At 44.0% G+C, this 20,959-nt stretch overlaps 1 protein-coding gene across 2 annotated transcripts in view; it reads left to right on the top strand.

Annotated features, from left to right (window-relative positions):
- Positions 1-20,959, top strand: part of LOC127440753 (phosphatase and actin regulator 1-like) — a 55,703-nt gene that overhangs the window by 10,915 nt on the left and 23,829 nt on the right. For both annotated transcript variants that reach the window (XM_051697587.1, XM_051697586.1), the window contains exon 5: positions 12,108-12,311. In XM_051697587.1, the coding sequence (XP_051553547.1) occupies positions 12,108-12,311 (204 nt within the window). The remainder of the gene's footprint in view (positions 1-12,107; positions 12,312-20,959) is intronic.

Below are 20,959 nucleotides of genomic sequence, written 5' to 3'. Positions count from 1 at the left end.
TGCTAATCATAAATGGTTATCATGTCACAGCACTCTGTAAAATTCCTAGGTTTTGTGTGTGACAAACTTACTTTTATCCCACACATGAAAGTCTTGAGGAAAAGATGTTTTAAAACAATGGATATTTTAAAAGTTCTGGCAAAAACAAAATGGGGTGCAGATTCCACTGTTCTCTTACATCTCCATAGAGTACTTGTTAGATCCCGACTGGATTACAGGAGCATCGTGTATGTCCTGGCAAGGAAATCTTATACACGGATACTAGATACATACATCATCAGGGAATATGTCTGGCATTAGGAGCTTGGCATTAGTGTCCCCCTGGCTGCTACGCCATTTTTGCTGATAGGTGAAGATCCTCCATTATGCCTTCCCTGTCAAACCCCTTTGACTATCAAACACATCCTACTGGACTTTAATGCCTTTGAAACTATCGGAGAACAATTTTAGAGACATACTTAATGGAAATATTTAGAAAGGTATCACCTGAATGTATTTTAGAATTTTTATCTTGTATTAATCTCAAATGTCTTATATAGCCTTGTAAATTGTACATATTTTTTGTTTACCCTGTGAGTAGTAGCCTTGTTTCTGACATGGTGTTAAAAGTTAATAAACAAACAAACACAGCACCCTGTATTATGTGTCCATTACTTACAGTAGCTCACAAAAAGCATTTGGACACTGAAAGCACACTTCATATTTTATGACCGTTATTGCATTAGATACAGAATATCAAAGCAAGTGCTAACAAATGCTGCCAAAGAAGTTATGGTTGAAGTTAAGTTATGGCTATGGTTGAATGTTTTAAATGTTGGTCAGACAGTCTCTTCCTATCAAAGTGGGCAGTTCTTGGCCAAAACAAGCTGCAGTGTGAACCAGATTTTATGCTGAAAGTTAAGAAAGTCTAGATTCATGAGACTACATAAGCCCTTTACAATTCATGAAACAAGAAAGAAATCCAGAGGCGCAGACTAGGGCAAATCCTGTCCACACTGGAATGGCATTTTCCTCCACTGAGAATTCATAGTGAGGTTTCAGACTTTAACGGATTAGTGTGGACATGACCTAGAACAGACTAAAGCACTACATGGTACAAGAATCACCTCACTATGTTCTTTAAGGACATCAGCATAGCAACTTAAAAGCCAATTATGTGCACTGATTTTTATGAAACAGTTCTGTTATCTACATGTGATCTGTCTTTACCTCAGCCAGTGAGCCCAGATCATTAAGAAGCATAAAAATGCTCAAATGACATTTAAAGGGATTCTTTAGCTAATGGCTCTTTTGTTGCAGACTCTCTTTAATTAACAGATAATGAAGTGATTGAGCTGAATAATGCACTTCTCCTGTGTCCAGTGAAATGCTTGCTCTCTTTCATGTAGTGCTTTTCATGTAAAGCTTGTATGAGGTATTGTCTTAACCATGGTGACGGATGGTAAGGACAAAAACTGAGGTTTACATGGAAGAGCTTTTATAAGGCATCCTTCTAAGGCATTCTTGTTCTCCATTATGAGTTCTGTGAGGTTTGTGGGTCATATTGCTGTCTTTTCTTAATTAATATTTTGGAATCTCATAAGTAGCATCATTTGTCATCACTGAAATGCAGTTCTTAAATGTAATTAATATTACTTTTGTTTGGGAGTCGTGACGCTATGCGAGTGAAGACCGCTTAGTGGCAAGCTCCACTGCACTTTGCTACAATTTATCCTTTTAATCAATATTAACCGGTGAGAACTGAAATAGTTTTGATTGTTAAACTGTGCTGGTAGTGGAGGATGTCGAAAAATTTGAAATCGTCGGCCTGTGGGGACAGTAAAATGTATTTACGTTCGCACACGCCTGACATCTCTCAAGATCAAGATGGCAGGGGTCTAGTTGAAAATGACAGCGAGCCTCATAATGTAGGTCAAGATATTGCGACCATTTATGCAGCACTAATGAAAATCTCGACCGACATGGAGGGCCTCGCAGAAATATAATTCGAGCGGCCACATCTGTGGAACTGAAAATTTCCACCTTGATCAGAAGAATAGACGAGGTTGAAAAGCGAGTCAAGTTTCTGGAAGAGGCCGAGAAATAGCTGCAGACTAACCCACCGGCCACCAAAGCTGATTTGGACCAGGTGTGGGATAAAATAGAGGATATGGAAAATCGAAGCAGACGTAATAATGTTCGTTTCGTTGGATTCCCCAAGGGAAAGGAAGATCAAGATGTGGTCATGTTCTTGGATGGGCTCATAACAAATTTGATTGACATGGCGGGCCGCCAACTTAAGGTGGAGTGCGCACACAGAGCTCTCGGTCAGCTTCCCAAAGTGGGTGACAGGCCTGGCAAGATTCTTGGGGTCAGCAGACAGAAACTTTGTTCTGCAAGCGGTGTGGAATAAAGGCAAGTTGTGCTGGGAGGAGTACAGCATTATGGTTTTTCCGGACTTCACCATAGCTACACAAGCGAAATGGGATAGTTTCAAAGAGTGTAAGAAATTACTGCATGAACAGAAGTTGAACTTCCCATTGCTTTACCCTGCTAAGCTGAGAATTGATGCCAGTGATGGATGCAAGACATTTACATGCCCATGATAAGCTATGACCTTCATTAAATCAATGGAGTGAATGGGAAATTTTGACTGGACTTAATCAACAATATAGACTACACATCGTACATTTTGCTGATATAGTTTGAGAGTGTTTGTTATTCTGTTGGCTGTTCATGGTCTCTCTCGGTCTACTCACTTTCTTTTTCTCTCCCTTTATTGATTTGTTGAATTTATTTTTTTAATTTTGTGGGTTCGATGTATACTGGGGCCTATTTCATTGAAAATATTTATGTATAATTCAATGGTACGGTTTACGTAAAAAAAAAAAAAAAAAAGAAATAAAAAAAAAAACACCAGACTGCAGCAGTCTTGTAGCAGTAGTGTTGCATAAAATCTCATGAGTGTGCATTGACCATCAGATATCCCAGGGCAGGGACACTAGTTGAGACTGTTATGCATGAGGTTGAAGCGCATCTTTTTTCTGTTTTGTGGGTTATTCAGGATTTTATGGTTTCTTCAATGTTGGAAAGTGGTCTATATAATTTTGCCATGGGTACACAATTTTTCTTTGCATGTCAATAGTTCACACTTTAATATACACTACTGTTCAAAAGTTTAGGGTCACTTATTCATTCTTTATTTTATTGTTTTCACATTTTAGAATAATAGTAAAGTCATCACAACTATGGAATAATAGAAATGGAAATATGGGAATTATGTTGTGACTAAAAAAATCCAAAATAAATAAAAACTGTGTTATATTTTAGCATCTTCATAGTGGCCACACTTTGCCTAGATTTTGCAGAAATGTATTCTTGGCATTTTCTCAACCAGCTTCTTGAGGTATCACCCTGGGATGCTTTTTAAACAGTATTGAAGGTGTTCCCATCTATATGCTGGGCACTTAGTGGCTGCTTCTCTTAATTATTTGGTCCAAGTCATCCATTTCAAAAACTTTTTTTATTAAATAAATTAATATGTTGGCACAATTATATTTTTGTCTACAAAACTAAATTCAAACATTTAAGCATATGCCTTCAGATCAAAAAGTTTTTAAGATCATGAGAAACATTTCAGGCAAGTGACCCCAAACTGTTTCTCTCCATGTGGAATGTTAATGGGATGGGGCACCCTATAAAAATAAGGAAGGTTGTATATTTTTTTAGCTTAAAAAAATATGATATAGTGTTCCTTCAAGAAACGTACCTTTCTTCACAGGAAGCTGAAAAACTTGGTAGGGCATGGTGTGGGTATGTGTTTTGCAGTGTTGGTTCAAGTAAGAGCAGTGGAGTCATCACACTGATAAGTAATCATTTACAATTTAAATGTCTCAAACAGATCAAAGATAATTTAGGATGAGTCATTATTGTTTTGGCTGAAATACAGGGGCAAAATCTTATTTTGGCTAATATTTATGCACCCATCGCTGATGATCAGAACTTTTTTACAGATCTTGTGGGAGAGTTACAAGCAGCTGGGATCCTCCATGATATGCTTTTGGGTGGAGATTTCTTGATCATAGTGATGCAAAAGTGTGTAGACCCTTTAGAGCAGTGTTGGCACTACAGAGGATGTGTAAAAATCTTGAACTTATAGACATTTGGAGACTTCTGAATCCATATGAGAGGGTTTATAAAAAAATTCTTCAGTTGATAAGATTTACTCTTGAATAGATTTTTTCTTGATATCCAAGTCACTTGTTCCATTTGCCACTGATTGCTCAATTGGGAAATGTTTTGTTTCAGATCATGCTTTGGCGTTTTTAGAGATGTTGGCGCATAGAGAGAAAAGAAAATCATATAGATGGCACTTTAATACATCCCTTCTACAAGACCCAGAATTTCAACAAATGTTAAAGACAGAAGTTAATGTTTATTTATAATCCTCTGTAGGTGTGGCATGGGAGGCACTTAAGGCAGTTCTTAGGGGTGCATCATACAATACACCTCACTTATTAAAATGATCAAACACAGGATTTCATGGAATTGGAAAAGAGTATTAAAAGTACTGAAATAGAGCTGGAGTGCCGAATGTCATCCAATGGTCTTGGAGAGTTGACTTAGCCAGAATATAGGTACAAGACTGTTTTGTCACAGAAGGTAGAGTTTTGGCTATTCAGGGCAAGACAGACATACTTTGAGTCAGTGGACAGGGCAGGAAAACCTCTTGCCAGTTACATAAAACAGAGAGTTTTTTTGAAGTCTTCTGGAGGAAATATATTTACTTCTGCCACAGATATTAATAAGGCCTTTAAAGAATTATATTTCGATCTTTATAGTTCCATGTCTTGTCTATTGTTAAGGATGTTAGCAATTTCTTAGAGCGATTAGAACTTTCTAAATTGACAAACGATCAAAAAGACTCTTAACTCAGATATTAATTTGAAGGAGCTTGTTGAGGTAAATAAAGCCTTGCTAAAAGGTAAGGCACCAGGGCCAGATGGTTTTCAAATCAAATCAAACCAAATCAAATCACTTTATTGTCACACAGCCATATACACAAGTGCAATGGTGTGTGAAATTCTTGGGTGCAGTTCTGATCAACATAGCAGTCGTGACAGTGATGAGACATATACCAATTTACAATAACATCAAATTAACACAACGCAATTTAAACATCTGTTATACATAATTACACTCAACTTAAAACATCGAATTAACACAACACAATTTAAACATCTGTTATACATAATTACACAACTTAAAACATCAAATTAACACAACACAATTTAAACATCTGTTATACACATAATTACACTCAACAATATACAAATAATAACATACACTGTACAGTATACAATATGCTGTTTTTGTTTTTTTGTTTTTTACTATATAGATACTATGTAGATACACATTATTCAATAAAAATTAAAATATATATATAAAAAAAGTATATATATATATATATATATATATGTATAGAATGTACAGTATTGCACTGTATTGACATTCAGGCTGTCGGTTGATAGTCAGTTGTTAAGAGAGACATAATATAATAACAGTAATATAATTTATGACAGTCCGGTGTGAGATAAAAGAGTAATAAAGTGCAGGGCTGATGTATTTTGATCGTGGGAGATCAAGAGTTCAGAAGTCTGATTGCTTGGGGGAAGAAGCTATCATGGAGTCGGCTGGTGCGGGTCCTGATGCTGCGATACCGCCTACCTGATGGTAGCAGTGAGAACAGCCCATGGCTCGGGTGGCTGGAGTCTCTGATGATCCTCCGAGCTTTTTTCACACACCGCCTTGTATATATTTCCTGGAGGGAGGGAAGCTCACCTCCGATGATGTGTCTGGCAGTTCACACCACCCTTTGCAGTGCTTTGCGGTTGTGGGCGGTGCTATTGCCGTACCAGGCGGAGATACAGCCAGTCAGGATGCTCTCTACAGTGCAGGTGTAGAACCGTGTGAGAATGTGGCGGTTCATTCCAAACTTCCTCAGCCGTCTCAGGAAGAAGGAGGTGCTGATGAGCCTTCTTCACAACGACTTCAGTGTGGATGGACCATGTGAGTTCCTCAGTGATGTGGACGCCCAGGAACTTGAAGCTGCTGACTCTCTCCACTGGTGCTCCATTGATGGTGATTGGACTGTGTTCTCTGTCTTTTCTTCTGAAGTCCACCACAAGCTCCTTTGTCTTACTGACGTTGAGGGAGAGGTTGTGCTCCTGACACCAGTGTGTCAGAGTGTGCACCTCCTCTCTGTAGGCTGTTTCATCATTGTCAGTGATCAGACCTACCACCGTCGTGTCATCAGCAAACTTGATGGCATTGGAGTTATGTGTTGCCACACAGTCATGTGTGTACAGGGAATACAGTAGTGGGCTGAGAACACAGCCCTGCGGGGCTCCAGTGTTGAGGGTCAGTGATGAGGAGATGTTGCTGCCTATTCTAACCACCTGGCGTCTGCTTGACAGGAAGTCCAGGATCCAGCTGCACAGCGAGCTGTTTAAGCCCAGAGCCCGGAGTTTCTCATCTAGCTTGGAGGGCACTATGGTGTTGAATGCTGAGCTGTAGTCTACAAACAACATTCTCACATAAGTGTTCTTTTTTTCCAGGTGGGAGAGAGCAGTGTGTATTGTAGATGCAATGGCATCATCAGTGGAACGGTTGTTGCGGTATGCAAACTGCAGCAGGTCAAGATTGAGTGGTAATACAGAGCAGATGTAATCTCTGATTAGTCTCTCAAAACATTTGCTGATGATGGGGGTCAGAGCAACAGGACGCCAGTCATTTAAACAAGTTATTTTCGATTGTTTTGGAACAGGCACAATGGTGGATGTTTTAAAGCATGTGGGGACTACAGACAAAGAGAGGGAAAGGTTGAAAATGTCCGTAAAAACACCAGCCAGCTGGTTCGCGCACGCTCTGATGCAGCAGAATTTTGTATATCTTATGTCACAGAACTAGCTCCACTTATGTTAGAAGTTTACACAGAGTCATTAAAGAAAGGTGAACTACTGCCAACTATGACGCAAGACCTGATCAGTCTCATTCTTAAAAAAGATAAAGACCCAGATGAATGTAAAAGTTATCGTCCAATTTTACTGATCCAGTTAGATGTAAAAATATTGTCTAATATTCTGGCTAATCGATTAAACAGAGTAATTAAATTTTTTTATACATACAGATCAAGTGGGGTTTATTTGTGGTCGTAGTTTTTCTGATAATATTAGACGTTTTTTAAATATTATGTGGTCAGTAGCAAACGATCGCTGTCATCTCACTTGATGCAGAGAAGGTGTTTGATATGGTGGAATGGGACTATCTTTTTAAGATTTTGGAAATGTACAGGTGTGGGAACACTTGTTGGGTGGATTAAGTTACATTATAAACAAACGTTAGCGGCAGTACAAACTAATGGATTAATTTCAGATTATTTTTCTCTTGATGAGTGAAACTGGCAAGGCTCTCCTCTCTCCCCTTTGTTGTACTGTCTTGCCCTGGAACCATTAGGAGGTGCAATGTGAAAAGAGGATGATTTTCCTGGTATTGTAGCAGGAGGTGTGGTGCATAAACTTCTACTCGATGCAGATGATTTATTATTATTATTATTATTATTATTATTATTATTATTATTATTTGTCTCAGATCTTCTAGGGTCAATGCCTAGCCTCCATAGAATTATTTATTCTTTCTCCAAATTTTCAGAATATAGGGTGAATTGGTCTAAATCGGCCCAAACTGGCACCTTTCGATGGCCCAAGGAAGGCATTAGGTATTTAGGCATTTTATTTCCAGCAAATTTGAGAGATTTAGTTACTTAATTTTCACCCATTAATGAAAAGGTTCTCGTGCGATGTTGATAGGTTGGCTTTACTACATTTGTCTATGGCTGGGAAGGTCAGTGTTATAAAAATGAATAGTATCCCAAAATTCAATTATCTACTGCAGTCTCTTCCTCTAGAAGTTCCTTTTATTTTAAACAATTTGATAGAATATCTAAGTCTTTTATTTGGAATGTTAAATTACCTTGGTTGCATTTCAGGAAGTTACATTTGACCAATTGACAAAGGAGATTTAGGCCTCCCTAAAATTTGATTTCATTACTATGCTTTTAATCTTAGACACTTGGCCCATTGGTCTCTTCGACCAGAGAGAGCCCCTCCCTGGTACAACATTGAACAAGCGGTCCTTGCCTCAATCTCACCATTGCAAAGTCTTTCTATTAAATTGCCTAGAGAAGTAAAAATGCATCCTATTATTTCACACTGTTCAGTTTTGATACTTACCTAAATGTTTCTTTAAGTATATGGCTGAACCCTAAATTATGTATTAACAAGTCCCCCTTTTGCTGGAAAGAATGGATGAAGAGGGGTGTTGCTACACTTGGTGACCTTTTATGAAAATGGAGCTTAGAGATCATTTGAAAATATAATATTTGGGATTTCTAGGTCTATTTTTCAAGGAATTTACAGTTGCACCATTTACTTCGTACTATCTTGGGTGGTAGGACACAGCCCTACCACACCTAAGGCAGACACTCTTTGTAAGGTGGCCACAGCCTTTGGAAAGGGGCATGAAGCGTTTTGAACTTGGTATTGGAGGATGGGGAAACTATGACTAGGGATGCAAGGGTACGCCTTATTCAGTTTAAGATCTTGCATCGTTTCTACTGGACTCCCTCTAGATTGTTTAGGCTTGGTTTAAAAGACACACCTATCTGCTGGCGATGTCAGTTGGAGGATGGAGACATGGCCCATGCGCTGTTGTTCTATCAGGAGACTTGCAGACTTGAGTGAAATTTAAGATGACATTTATTTAATGAATATAAAACAAAAATGTAATGTCTCTCTTTGGTATAAGCCCTGTCTGGCGGACCGAAGAAGTTATACTCGGAACCGTCATATCCTGCCGAGGAGCCTACCCCCCCGTGCAGGACAGGACTCAACTGGTGGTGGTGGGGTGGTGGAGGTTGCCGTGTTAGCACACTGAAACAGCAATGTGATAGATTGTAAGGAGACATATAAAGCAATGGCTTACATGTGATTGGCTAAGAGTTACCTAGCTAATGGTGCGATGATGTACAGCTGCTAGTCTTACTGCTAGAACTACACTGCGCTTACATTTCTGTGCTAAGATTCAAAAATTCTGGGTAAAAGTCCATAATTTCATTTGTGAGGCTTTAGATACTCAAATTTCAGTCTGCCCTAGACTATTTATATTTGATGATGGGGTGGTTATTAAAGTAGGTGACAAATATACAAAAAGCTGGGTCCAAACTAGTGTAATGATTGGCAGACAGATAATTCTTGGAGAATGAAAGTCAAATGGTGCTCCCTCTTCAAGAATGGTTCACCGAATTGGGCAGGGTGGCAGCATTTGAAAAGATGTCATATAAACAGCTTGGGACAAATACTTGACATTTCTGGAAGATTCTTAGTGAGGACCATGTGGAGAGAAACACGATTATGGTTGAAATTGTAAATTGTATCCTTTGTGGAATTTTTCTTTTCTCCTTTTCACTCTTTGTTGATTTTAATATTTTTATTTTCTCAATTTTAAATATATATACACACACACACAGCTCAAAAAAAAATTAAGAGACCACTGCAAAATGATCACTTTCTCTGGATTTACTATTTATAGGTATGTGTTTAAGTAAAATTAACATTTTTGTTTTATTCTATAAAGTACTGACAACATTTCTCCCAAATTCCAAATAAAAATATAGTCATTTATAGCATTTATTTTCAGAAAATGACAACTGGTTAAAATAACAAAAATGATGCTGTGTTTTCAGGCCTCGGCTTGCAACTCCTGGTGCAAAAATTCAAGCAGCTTGGCTTTGTTTGTTAGCTTGTGGCCGTCCATCTTCTTCTTGATCAGGTTCCAGAGGTTTTCAATGGGGTTCAGGTCTGGAGATTGGGCTGGCCATGACAGGGTCTTGATCCGGTGGTCCTCCATCCACACCTTGATTGACCTGGCTGTGTGGCATGGAGCATTGTCCTGCTGGAAAAAACAATCCTCAGAGTTGAGGAACATTGTCAGAGCAGAAGGAAGCAAGTTTTCTTCCAGGATAACCCTTGTATTTGGCTTGATTCATGCGTTCTTCACAAAGACGAATCTGCCCAATTCCAGCCTTCCTGAAACACTCCCAGATCATCACCGATCCTTCACCTGGTCGTCTAATGGTTAGACAGAGACCTGGAGAGGCCTTCAAGCCACAGTGTCTCGCACCCACTGTGAAATTTGGTGGAGGATCAGTGATGATATACAGTTGTGTTCAAAAGTTTGCATACCCTGGCAGAAGTTGTGAAATTCTGACAATGATTTTGAAAATATGACTGATCATGCAAAAAAAACTTTTATTCTTTTAAGGATAGTGATCATATGAAGCCATTTATTATCACATAGTTGTTTGGCTCCTTTTTAAATCATAATGATAACAGAAATCACCCAAATGGCCCTGATCAAAAGTTTACATACCCTTGAATATTTGGCCTTGTTACATACACACAAGATGACACACACAGGTTTAAATGTCAATTAAAGGTTAAATTCCCACACCTGTGGCTTTTTAAATTGCAATTAGTGTCTGTGTATAAATAGTCAATGAGTTTGTTAGCTCTCACGTGGATGCACTGAGCAGGCTAGATACTGAGCCATGGGGAGCAGAAAAGAACTGTCAAAAGACCTGCGTAACAAGGTAATGGAACTTTATAAAGATGGAAAAGGATATAAAAAGATATCCAAAGCCTTGAAAATGCCAGTCAGTACTGTTCAATCACTTATTAAGAAGTGGAAAATTCGGAGATCTCTTGATACCAAGCCACGGTCAGGTAGACAAAGAAAGATTTCAGCCACAACTGCCAGAAGAAACTCTCAGGTAACCTCAGGAGAAATACAGGCTGCTCTGGAAAAAGACAGTGTGGTTGTTTCAAGGAGCACAATACGACGATACTTGAACAAAAATGAGTTGCATGGTCGAGTTGCCAGAAAGAAGCCTTTACTGTGCCAATGCCACAAAAAAGCCCAGTTACAATATGCCCGACAACACCTTGACATGCCTCACAGCTTCTGGCACACTGTAATTTGGAGTGACGAGACCAAAATAGAGCTTTATGGTCACAACCATAAGTGCTATGTTTGGAGAGGGGTCAACAAGGCCTATAGTGAAAAGAATACCATCCCCACTGTGAAGCATGGTGGTGGCTCACTGATGCTTTGGGGGTGTGTGAGCTCTAAAGGTACAGGGAATCTTGTGAAAATTGATGGCAAGATGAATGCAGCATGTTATCAGAAAATACAGGCAGACAATTTGCATTCTTCTGCACGAAAGCTGCGCATGGGACGCTCTTGGACTTCCAGCACGACAATGACCCTAAGCACAAGGCCAAGTTGACCCTCCAGTGGTTACAGCAGAAAAAGGTGAAGGTTCTGGAGTGGCCATCACAGTCTCCTGACCTTAATATCATCGAGCCACTCTGTGGAGATCTCAAACGTGCGGTTCATGCAAGACGACCAAAGACTTTGCATGACCTGGAGGCATTTTGCCAAGACGAATGGGCAGCTATACCACCTGCAAGAATTTGGGGCCTCATAGACAACTATTACAAAAGACTGCATGCTGTCATTGATGCTAAAGGGTGCAATACACAGTATTAGGAACTAAGGGTATGCAGACTTTTGAACAGGGGTCATTTCATTTTTTTTCTTTGTTGCCATGTTTTATGATTGTGCCATTCTGTAATAACTTACAGTTGAATATGAATCTCATAATAAATAAAATGTATGTGTTTTGCCTGTACACTCATGTTTTCTTTAAAAATGGTACATATATTACCAATTCTCCAAGGGTATGCACATTTTTGAGCACAACTGTAAATAATATATAGATGTGTGTGTGTGTGTGTGCGCGCGCGCGCAACTCAGGCTTTGACCACAGGTATATTTGTTGAGGGTTAGGGATTGGGAGGGAGATAGGGAAATAATGGGGGTTGAAAGGGGATAATAGTTGATTCTGTATGTGTATGTTATGCTTTGTTCTTTATCATGTATGGGAATCAATAAAAAGTGTTAATTGCAAAAATAAAATATTACTTTGCTTTTTTGATTTTTTTTTTCAGTCACCATTGACTTCCGGCCGTCTTTGGATGGAGGAATCTGTGCTCAGGACAACACACTGAAGAAATCTCTTACACTTCCTCCAAAGAAATCAGTCACCTTTCCTGCTGATCTTCAGGAAACTCCTGCCAAACCTCAACTCATTCACAAACAACCACCGGCTCTCCCCCCGAAACCTTTCCCCAGACTGACCAATTATAGCACAGGTAAGAACTAAACCCTTCTCCTGACTAACCAATCACAGCACACTTTGATGTCTGACGCCATGAAATAGTGCGCAAAAGTGCCTGCCCACTTTTTCAGCCATCTTGGTTTCAGATGTTTTAATAATGCCTTATTTAAATTTCAACAGCAATAATGCTGAGAACTTTGTGAAAATTTCTGCGAAATAGTTCTTTCGAACAGTTTTTTCATGAATCGATTGAAAACTTTGATTTAACTAATTGAAATGTTTGTGCCATTATTCAAAAATGTTCACACAAGCAGGGGCATCATGCACCTGTTTTTTTTGAGGGGTCACCAAGGTCAGCAACCTCAACCCTAATCCAACTGAAACCCCCAACCCACCCCCTTCCTGTAAATCATGGGAAACACTCACTTTTTTTATATAACATTACATTTGCAGCTGTTTGTCAATAAATGTCTATCTGTAATAGATACATTTGTTTAAATTTTATGAGTTAGCATGCATGTCTGACATCTTTAAGCTGTTTTACATCACTGTTTTGCAATGTTGCCACCTCTTTTTTTTTTTTGCAAGCACTTTCCATACACGAGAGGTAACCAGCACAAACGCAACATTGTCCACAACTGCTTCAGCTCAATAGAGAGTGAAAACATGTAGCCTATCTCTGAATGAGGCAGTCCTGTAAATATTGTGTTCCGTGTTCAGTGTAAATGATAACTAAAAAAAACTAAGAAAATTAACTAAATAAAATGGTTTGCATTTCTCTTAAGAGTGTTGTGTTATGTGTCTTAAATATGAACACACAATGCATGTAGGGATTTTTTTGTTGTTGCTTCTTTTATAGCAAACATTTCAAATATAAACTCAGCAAAGAAACATCCCTTTTTCAGGACACTGTATTTTAAAGTTCTTTACAATAAAGGGTTTAAACAATGTTTTCCATGCTTGTTCAATGAACCATAAACAATTAATGAACATGCACCTGTGGAACAGTCATTAAGACACTAACAGCTTAGAGACGGTAGGCAGTTAAGGTCACAGTTATTAAAACTTAGGACACTAAAAAGAGCTTTCTACTGACTCTGAAAAACACCAAAAGAAAGATGCCCAGGGTCCCTGCTCATCTGCATGAACGTGCCTTAGGCATGCTGCATGGAGGCATGAGGACTGCAGATGTGGCCAGGGCAATAAATTGCAATGTCTGTACTGTGAGACACCTAAGACAGCGCTACAGGGAGACAGGAAGGACAGCTGATCATCCTCGCAGTGGCAGACCACGTGTTACGACACCTGCACAGGATCGGTACATCCGAATATCACACCTGTGGGCCACGTACAGGATGGCAACAACAACTGCCTGAGTTACACCAGGAACGCACAATCCCTCCATCAGTGCTCGGACTGTCTGCAATAGGCTGAGAGAGGCTGGACTGATGGCTTGTAGGCCTGTTGTAAGGCAGGTCCTTACCAGACATCACCGGCAACAACGTCGCCTATGGGCACAAACCCACCTTTGCTGGACCAGACAGGACTGGCAAAAAGTGCTCTTCACTGATGAGTTGTGGTTTTGTCTCACCAGGGGTGATGGCCGGACTCGCGTTTATTGTCGAAGGAATGAGCATTACACCGAGGCCTGTACTCTGGAGCGGAATCAAATTGGAGGTGGAGGGTTCGTCATGGTCTGGGGCGTTGTGTCACAGCAACATCAGACTGAGCTGGTTGTCATTGTAGGCAATCTCAACGTTGCGCATTACAGGGAAGACATCTTTTGCCCTCATGTGGTACCCTTCTTGCAGGCTCATCTTGACATGACCCTCTAGCTTGACAATGCCACCAGGAATGTCAGTGTTCTGCCATGGACAGCGAAGAGCCCGGATCTAAATCCCATTGAGCACGTCTGGGATTTGTTGGATCGGAGGTTGAGGGCTACGGCCATTCCCCCAGAAATGTCCGGGAACTTGCAAGTGCCTTGGCGGAAGAGTGGGGTAACATCTCACAGCGAGAACTGGCAAATCTGGTGCAGTCCATGAGGAGGAGATGCACTGCAGTACTTAATGCAGCTGGTGGCCACACCAGATACTGACTGTTACTTTTGATTTTGACCCCCCCTTTGTTCAGGGACACATTATTCCATTTCTGTTAGTCACATTTCTGTGAAACTTGTTCAGTTTATGTCTTAGTTGTTGAATCTTTTTATGTTCATACAAATATTTACACATGTTAAGTTTGCTGAAAATAAAAGCAGTTGAAAGTGAGAGGACGTTTCTTTTTTTGCTGAGTTTACAACAAACAAGGCACCAAACATGACAAACATCCCAACTAAGCTGAGCAGAGAACAACATAATGGTAGAGAAGGAAAAAAGAAGAAGAGAAAAGTGGTTCTATTTTGGTGAGGTTAATGAAGTGGCGCAAAGCACAATTTTATATTTTCCTGAGAAAGGTCATTGCATTAATACTTTGAAAACATCTTGGTTACTGTCATAACCTCCGTTCCCCGATGGAGGGAACGAGAAGTTGTGTCAATGTAGAGACACTAGGGGTTGCTCTTGGGAGCCCCAAACACCTCTGATCTTTGAGAAAAGGCCAGTGAAAATTGGCGAGTGGAATTTGCATGCCACTCCCCCGGACATACGGGTATAAAAGGAGCTGGCTCGCAACCACTCATTCAGGTTTTGTGCTGAGGAGCCGAGACAGGGTCCCGGACATTCCGGCGGGTAGTACAGCATTGTGGCAAGAGGGACACGACGTCTCGTTCCCTTCATCAGGGAATGGAGGTTACGACAGTAACTCGACGTTGTGTCGATGTAGTGACACTAGGGGTCCCTATGCCAAAACGCCACAACAGCTGAACTGTGTTACTTGAACTGGTGATGCAGGTGCAAGCAAGCTGCTGCGTGTGTAATAGCAGGTGTATCAGTCTGCACGTGGCCTCCCCCAACACCCCAAAAGACATCATGTAGTTCCCCACACCTCTGAGGGGGGGAAGCGACATAACTAGCATGGGAGCAGGCTGCACCAGCTTCGGCCTTTTCTCTCTGTTGTCTCTCCACAGAGTATTAGATTCGGTTGGGGCCATCTAACGCTATTATACGCATCAGGGAAGGTGTTCTGTTCCTTTCCTATTCTTTCAGGGCGAAAAGACCCCGCGGAGACCACATCCTGCCCGACGGGGAGGTAACGTGGCAATACGTCACGTGGGCTTACCAGCCGCACATGGAATAGGCGCGGTGGTAGGTCCTGCCTCGAAGGGGAGGAGCTCTACAAACACATGGACCGGGGGCAGAGAGAGCTCTGCCCCAGGGAGATGCAGGTCTGCCGACAGGGAGACCGTACCGTGGAAAATACATCACGGGGGTTACCAGAGTAACTGGCACCTGTGGAGCACCTATCACAGTACAGGGCATATTAGCATACGTACTGGGTCCGGCTGCGAATTCCTCTGCCGAATTTGCGAGCCACAGGGTTAGGGAGGAAGGACATCCAGGGTTCACAGGTTCGTGAACTCGCATGGGAGAAGCGCACGTCTTCGCCTCATGGAGGGGAAAGGCGCTATACTCAAGCGATACACCTGGCCAGATGTCCCGTATTCCCAAACTTACCTGTTCATACCTGACAGAACACAGGACGAAACCAGCTCAACCCGGAGATTGTAAAATCTTGCAAAGGTATTGGGTGTTGCCCAGCCCGCTGCTCTGCAGATGTCTGCTAGAGAGGTGCCATTGGCCAGTGCCCACGAGGATGCCACACTCCCTGTAGCATGTGCTCGTATTCCCAAAGGGGCGGGCACGGCCTGGGCCTGGTATGCCAGAGCGATGGCATCCACATCGATCCAGTGGGCAAGCCTCTGTTTGGAGGCACCATTCCCTTTCCGCTGTCCGCCGAAGCAGACAAAGAGCTGCTTAGAGTGTCTAAAGCTCTGCATACGATCCAAGTAGATGTGCAAAGCACACACCGGACACAGCAACGACAGGGCTGGGTCTGCCTCCTCCCGGGGCAGCGCTTGCAGGATCACCACCTGATCCCTGAAGGGGGTCATGGGAACCTTGGGCACATAGCCCAGCCGGGGTCTCAGGATCACGTGAGAGTCGACCGGACTGAACTCCAGGCAGGTATTGCTGACAGAGAACACATTCAGGTCCCCAACCCTCTTGATGGAGGTGAACGCAATCAGAAGGGCCTTCTTTAAAGATGGGGCTTTCAGCTCGACTGACTCTAGCGGCTCAAACGGGGCTCTCCGAAGGCCCAGGAGGACCACGGAGAGGTCCCATGAGGGAAAGAGGTGTGGCCTAGGAGGATTCAGCATCCGGGTGCCTCTCAGGAACCTGATAATCAGGTCTTGTTTCCCTAAGGACTTACCATCCACTGCATTGTGGTGTGCCACTATGGTGGCCACATACACCTTCAAGGTGGTCTTCCACATCCCATCCAAGGGCCAGACATGGACGTTCCAAAGGTCTGGGCACGGGTGCCAGATGGTGCCCCATCCATGAGAGAGGAGGTCCTTCCTCAGGGGAATCTGCCAGAGAGGTGCTGTCGCGAGGAGCGTGAGGTCCGAGAACCAAGTCTGGGTGGGCCAATATGGGGCCATGAAGGTGACTTGTTCCTCATTCTCCCTGACCTTGCACAGGGTCTGTGCAAGTAGGCTCACTGGGGGGAACGCGTATTTGCGCAGCCCCTGGGTCCAGCTGTGTGCCAGCGCATCTGTCCCAAGGGGGGTTCCCATCAGGGAATACCAGAGCGGGCAGTGGGAGGATTCCCGGAAAGCAAATCAGCTGGACCACCTGGGGTGGAGTCTTCACTCTCCCCTGAGCATCACCTGCCGCGACCTCGGTCCCTGCTGACTCCAGAGGAGGAGGTGGCGGGCGAGTTGCGACATGCGACGAGAACATAAGACGCCTTAGTGATTTATATATGCTACCGTCGCTGTGTTGTCTGTGCGGACCAACACGTGCTTGCCCTGGATCAACGACAATAGCCTCGAGTAGTACAGCCAGCGACTCAAGGCAGTTGATGTGCCAACACAGCTGTGGCCTTTGCACACGGCACCCCAGCCTAACTTGGAGGCATCTGTCGTGACCACGACGCACCTGGACACTTGCTGTAGGGGGACTCCTGCCTGCAAAAACGCAAGGTCTGTCCAAGGGCTGAACAAGTGGCGCCAGACTGGCATGATAGCCACACGATGTGTGCCGCAGCGCCCTGCCCCTCTCAGGACTCGAGTCTGAAGCCAGTGCTGAAGCGGTCTCGTATGCATCAATGCCATATCCCCAGGAGCCTCTGAAAGTGTTTCAGTGTGTCCTCCGCCTGAATGACTTCAGGCAGTTCAGCACCGACTGCGCGCACTCGCTTGTGAGGCGTGCTATCATCGAGACCGAGTCTAACTCCGTGTCGAGAAAAGAGATGATCTGAACTGGGGAGAGCTTGCTCTTTTCCCAGTTGACCTAAAGCCCTAGACGGCTGAGGTGTGTAAGCATCAGGTCCCTGTGTGCACAGCAACTCTCGAGAGTGTGTTAGAATCACACAGTCATTGAGCTAGTTGAGTATGCGGACGCCCACTTCCCTTAATGGGGCAAGAGCTGCCTCTGTGACCTTCGTGAAGACGCGAGGGGACAGGGACAGGCCGAAGGGGAGGACGTTGTACTGATACGCTTGGCCATCGAAAGCAAACCGTGTGTCAAGGTAAAACCGAGACGTGAAAGTACGCATCCTTCAGGTCTACCGCCGCAAACAAATCCTGATGTCGGACGCACGCCAGAATGTGCTTCTACATCAGCATCTTGAACAGGAGTCTATGTATGGCCCAGTTCAGAACTCGCAGGTCCAAGACTGGCCGCATCCCACCGCCTTTATTCGGTACGATGAAGTAAGGGCTGTAGAACCCTTTCCTCATCTCGGCTGGAGGGACAGGCTCTATTGCTCCCTTGCGCAGAAGGGTCGCGATCTTCGCACGTAGAGTGGAGGCGTTCTTGCCCTTCACTGAGGTGAAGTGGATGCCGCTGAACTAGGGTGGGCGTCTGGCAAACTGAAGCGTGTAGCCGTGTCGGATGGTCCTGTGCCAGCCACCGTGACAGGTTGGAAAGCGCTAATCACGCATCCAAGCTCCAGGCGAGGGGCACTAAGGGGAATGTGGGTGGGGCCTCGTGGCGGGGGAGCAGGGGACACCATGTTGAGGAGCCTTGCTTCCTCTTGAACTCGTGGCTGTGCTGAGGGGGCCCTTGAAGCACTTACCTTGCTCCATGTACCTGGCGTCGGGGGGGAGGGGGGGTCGGCGACAGGGGAGGAGGGACTCTTTGACTGTCCTCATAGCTAGTCACAACCGCCTGGCTGTGGGTGTGAGTGTGAGTGTGGTGCGGTCGGGCGCGTGAAGTGCGAGGTGTCCCACGTTTGTGGTGTCCAAGTCGCAGGTGCTCGGTGTCCGGCACTGTGATGACGGCGGTCGTAAACACTGGTTGTGTGACCCAAGGAGTGAGGAAACAGTTTTTTTTATATATATATGGCAAACACAAATAAAAGGGAACATAAGATTTTCCTCCCGGCCCTCCACTGGGGGATGGAGAGGTCTGGATACCAGCTCGATGGTTCCAGTCGATGTCTCCCTCCCTGGGTCATCCGTCTCAGGGGCGCTTAGGAGCCTTCCGGGTCCTTGTGCCAGGTCATGAGGCGGGGGCGTCAGCTTCCTGCGGGGGGCTCTAAGCTGGGGCCGAGGACTGGACTCGGGCTGTGGCAGAGCCGCCTGGGCTTTCGCCACCACAGGGGGACGCCCTTGGCGAGCAGACGGGATACGGGATCTTGAGCCGCGTTGGGACAAGATATGCTGTATTGATTCCGTCAGCTTCTTCACTGGCGAGAACTGCTGGGCAAAGTCCTCGACGGTGTCACCGAATAGGCCGATCTGGGAGATGGGCGCGTTGAGAAAGCGAACCTTGTCAGCGTCCCTCATCTCAACCAGTTTCAGCCATAGGTGGCGCTCCTGGACCACCAAGGTGGACATCGCCTGCCCGAGTGCGCGCACCATGACCTTCGTCGCCGAGTGCAGCTCCTGTATCACATCGGGATCAGGAGTACCCATGTACAGTTCTTTCATTTCCTTGACCTGGTGGACTTGAAAGAGGGCCATGGCATGCAGGGCGGAGGCGGCCTGTCCAGCGGCACTGTAGGCTTTGGTTGTCAGTGAGGACGTAGTCTTACAGGCCCTGGAGGGGAGCGCCGGGCGATCCCACCAGGTGGCGGCGTTTTGCGGGCACAGATGCACCGCAACCACCTTATCCACCTGAGGGATCTCCGCGTACCCGTCGGCCGCCCTGCCATCGAGGGTAGTGAGAGCAGACGTACTGGGAAGTCAGGTTCGGGCCGAAAAAGGTGTCCTCCACGACTTCGTCAGCTCGTCGTGCACTTCCGGGAAGAAAGGGACCGGGGAACGAATCATCTAGCCGCGAGGGCTCGGGAGGGTGGAGGGTTCCAGTCCAACCCGACACTTGCAGCGGCCCGTGCAAGCAAGGCAGTCAGCTCTGCATTGGACTCAGACTGGGCGGGCAGACCCGAAGGTGGCAGCCCATTCGAGTCCTCAGCGTCTGACATCACCAGTGCGCTCTCTGATGGAGCGATCGAGGACTCATCCTGCTCACGAGCCCCAAAAGAGACCTTAATCTGGCCGCGAGGCGAGCTGGTCTCATCTCGGAGCTCGACGGGGCAAATGAGCGTGCTGGGGAATGGGAGGTTCGCGGGGATTTACCCGGCGAGACCGCGCCCATTGGAATCCCCAAATTGCCTCCAGCACCAGCCAGGCCGGCCTCGTACCCATAGGTAGAAGGCCCAGTGTGGGGGGCGGCTGGAGTGACTTTCCGCCGGAGTACATGAGAACATGAACCATCCACGAACGATGCCTCAGTGGGATCGCGGCCCAGACACGAGGCAGCATCTGTGGCCGTCAGAGGCTGAGAGATAACGACCGCATCCAGGAATCACACAAAGATGGAAAGGCGTCTTTAAAAAGATGTTCACGTCAATGTGTTGCTCTAATAGAGAAAATATACTTCAAGAAGTTGGTTGAGAAAATGTCAAAGAGTACATGTCTGCAAATTCTAGGCAAAGGGAGACTACTTTGAAGATGCTAAAATATAACACAGTTTTGATTTATTTTGGATTTTTCCCATAGTTCCATTTATGTTTTTCATAGTTTTGATGACTGTTATTCTAAAGTGTGAACAAAAAATTATAATAAAGAATAAGTGTTTCAAAACTTTTGACTGGTAGTGTGTGTGTGTATATATACAAAAAAGCAATAAAGCTCATTCTGATTCTGATATATACAGTATTAAAATATATACACACACACACACACACACACACACAGTGTTGGGTAGAAACAGATTACATGGATTGTGTAATCACATTACAAAAATTAAGTACTTGTAATTCGATTGCATGTGAAATTTTTTAAATAGCAAGGTGCTGTTTGGTTTCATGTTTACTAATGTTTACTTAATACATTTATAATTAATTTTAAAACATGCAATCCAAGTAATCCAAATGCAATCTGATTATATTACCTAAAAATGTAATTTAATAGATTGCATTACTGATTACAATTTTAGCCATGTGACTTGTAATTAGAAATGGTTTACATTTCAGAAGAAATCTACCCAACACTGTATATATCCAATATTG

Source organism: Myxocyprinus asiaticus, chromosome 5 (assembly GCF_019703515.2).
Source record: "Myxocyprinus asiaticus isolate MX2 ecotype Aquarium Trade chromosome 5, UBuf_Myxa_2, whole genome shotgun sequence".
Classification (NCBI taxonomy): domain Eukaryota; kingdom Metazoa; phylum Chordata; class Actinopteri; order Cypriniformes; family Catostomidae; genus Myxocyprinus; species Myxocyprinus asiaticus.
This window is presented reverse-complemented; position numbering and strand designations above follow the sequence as displayed.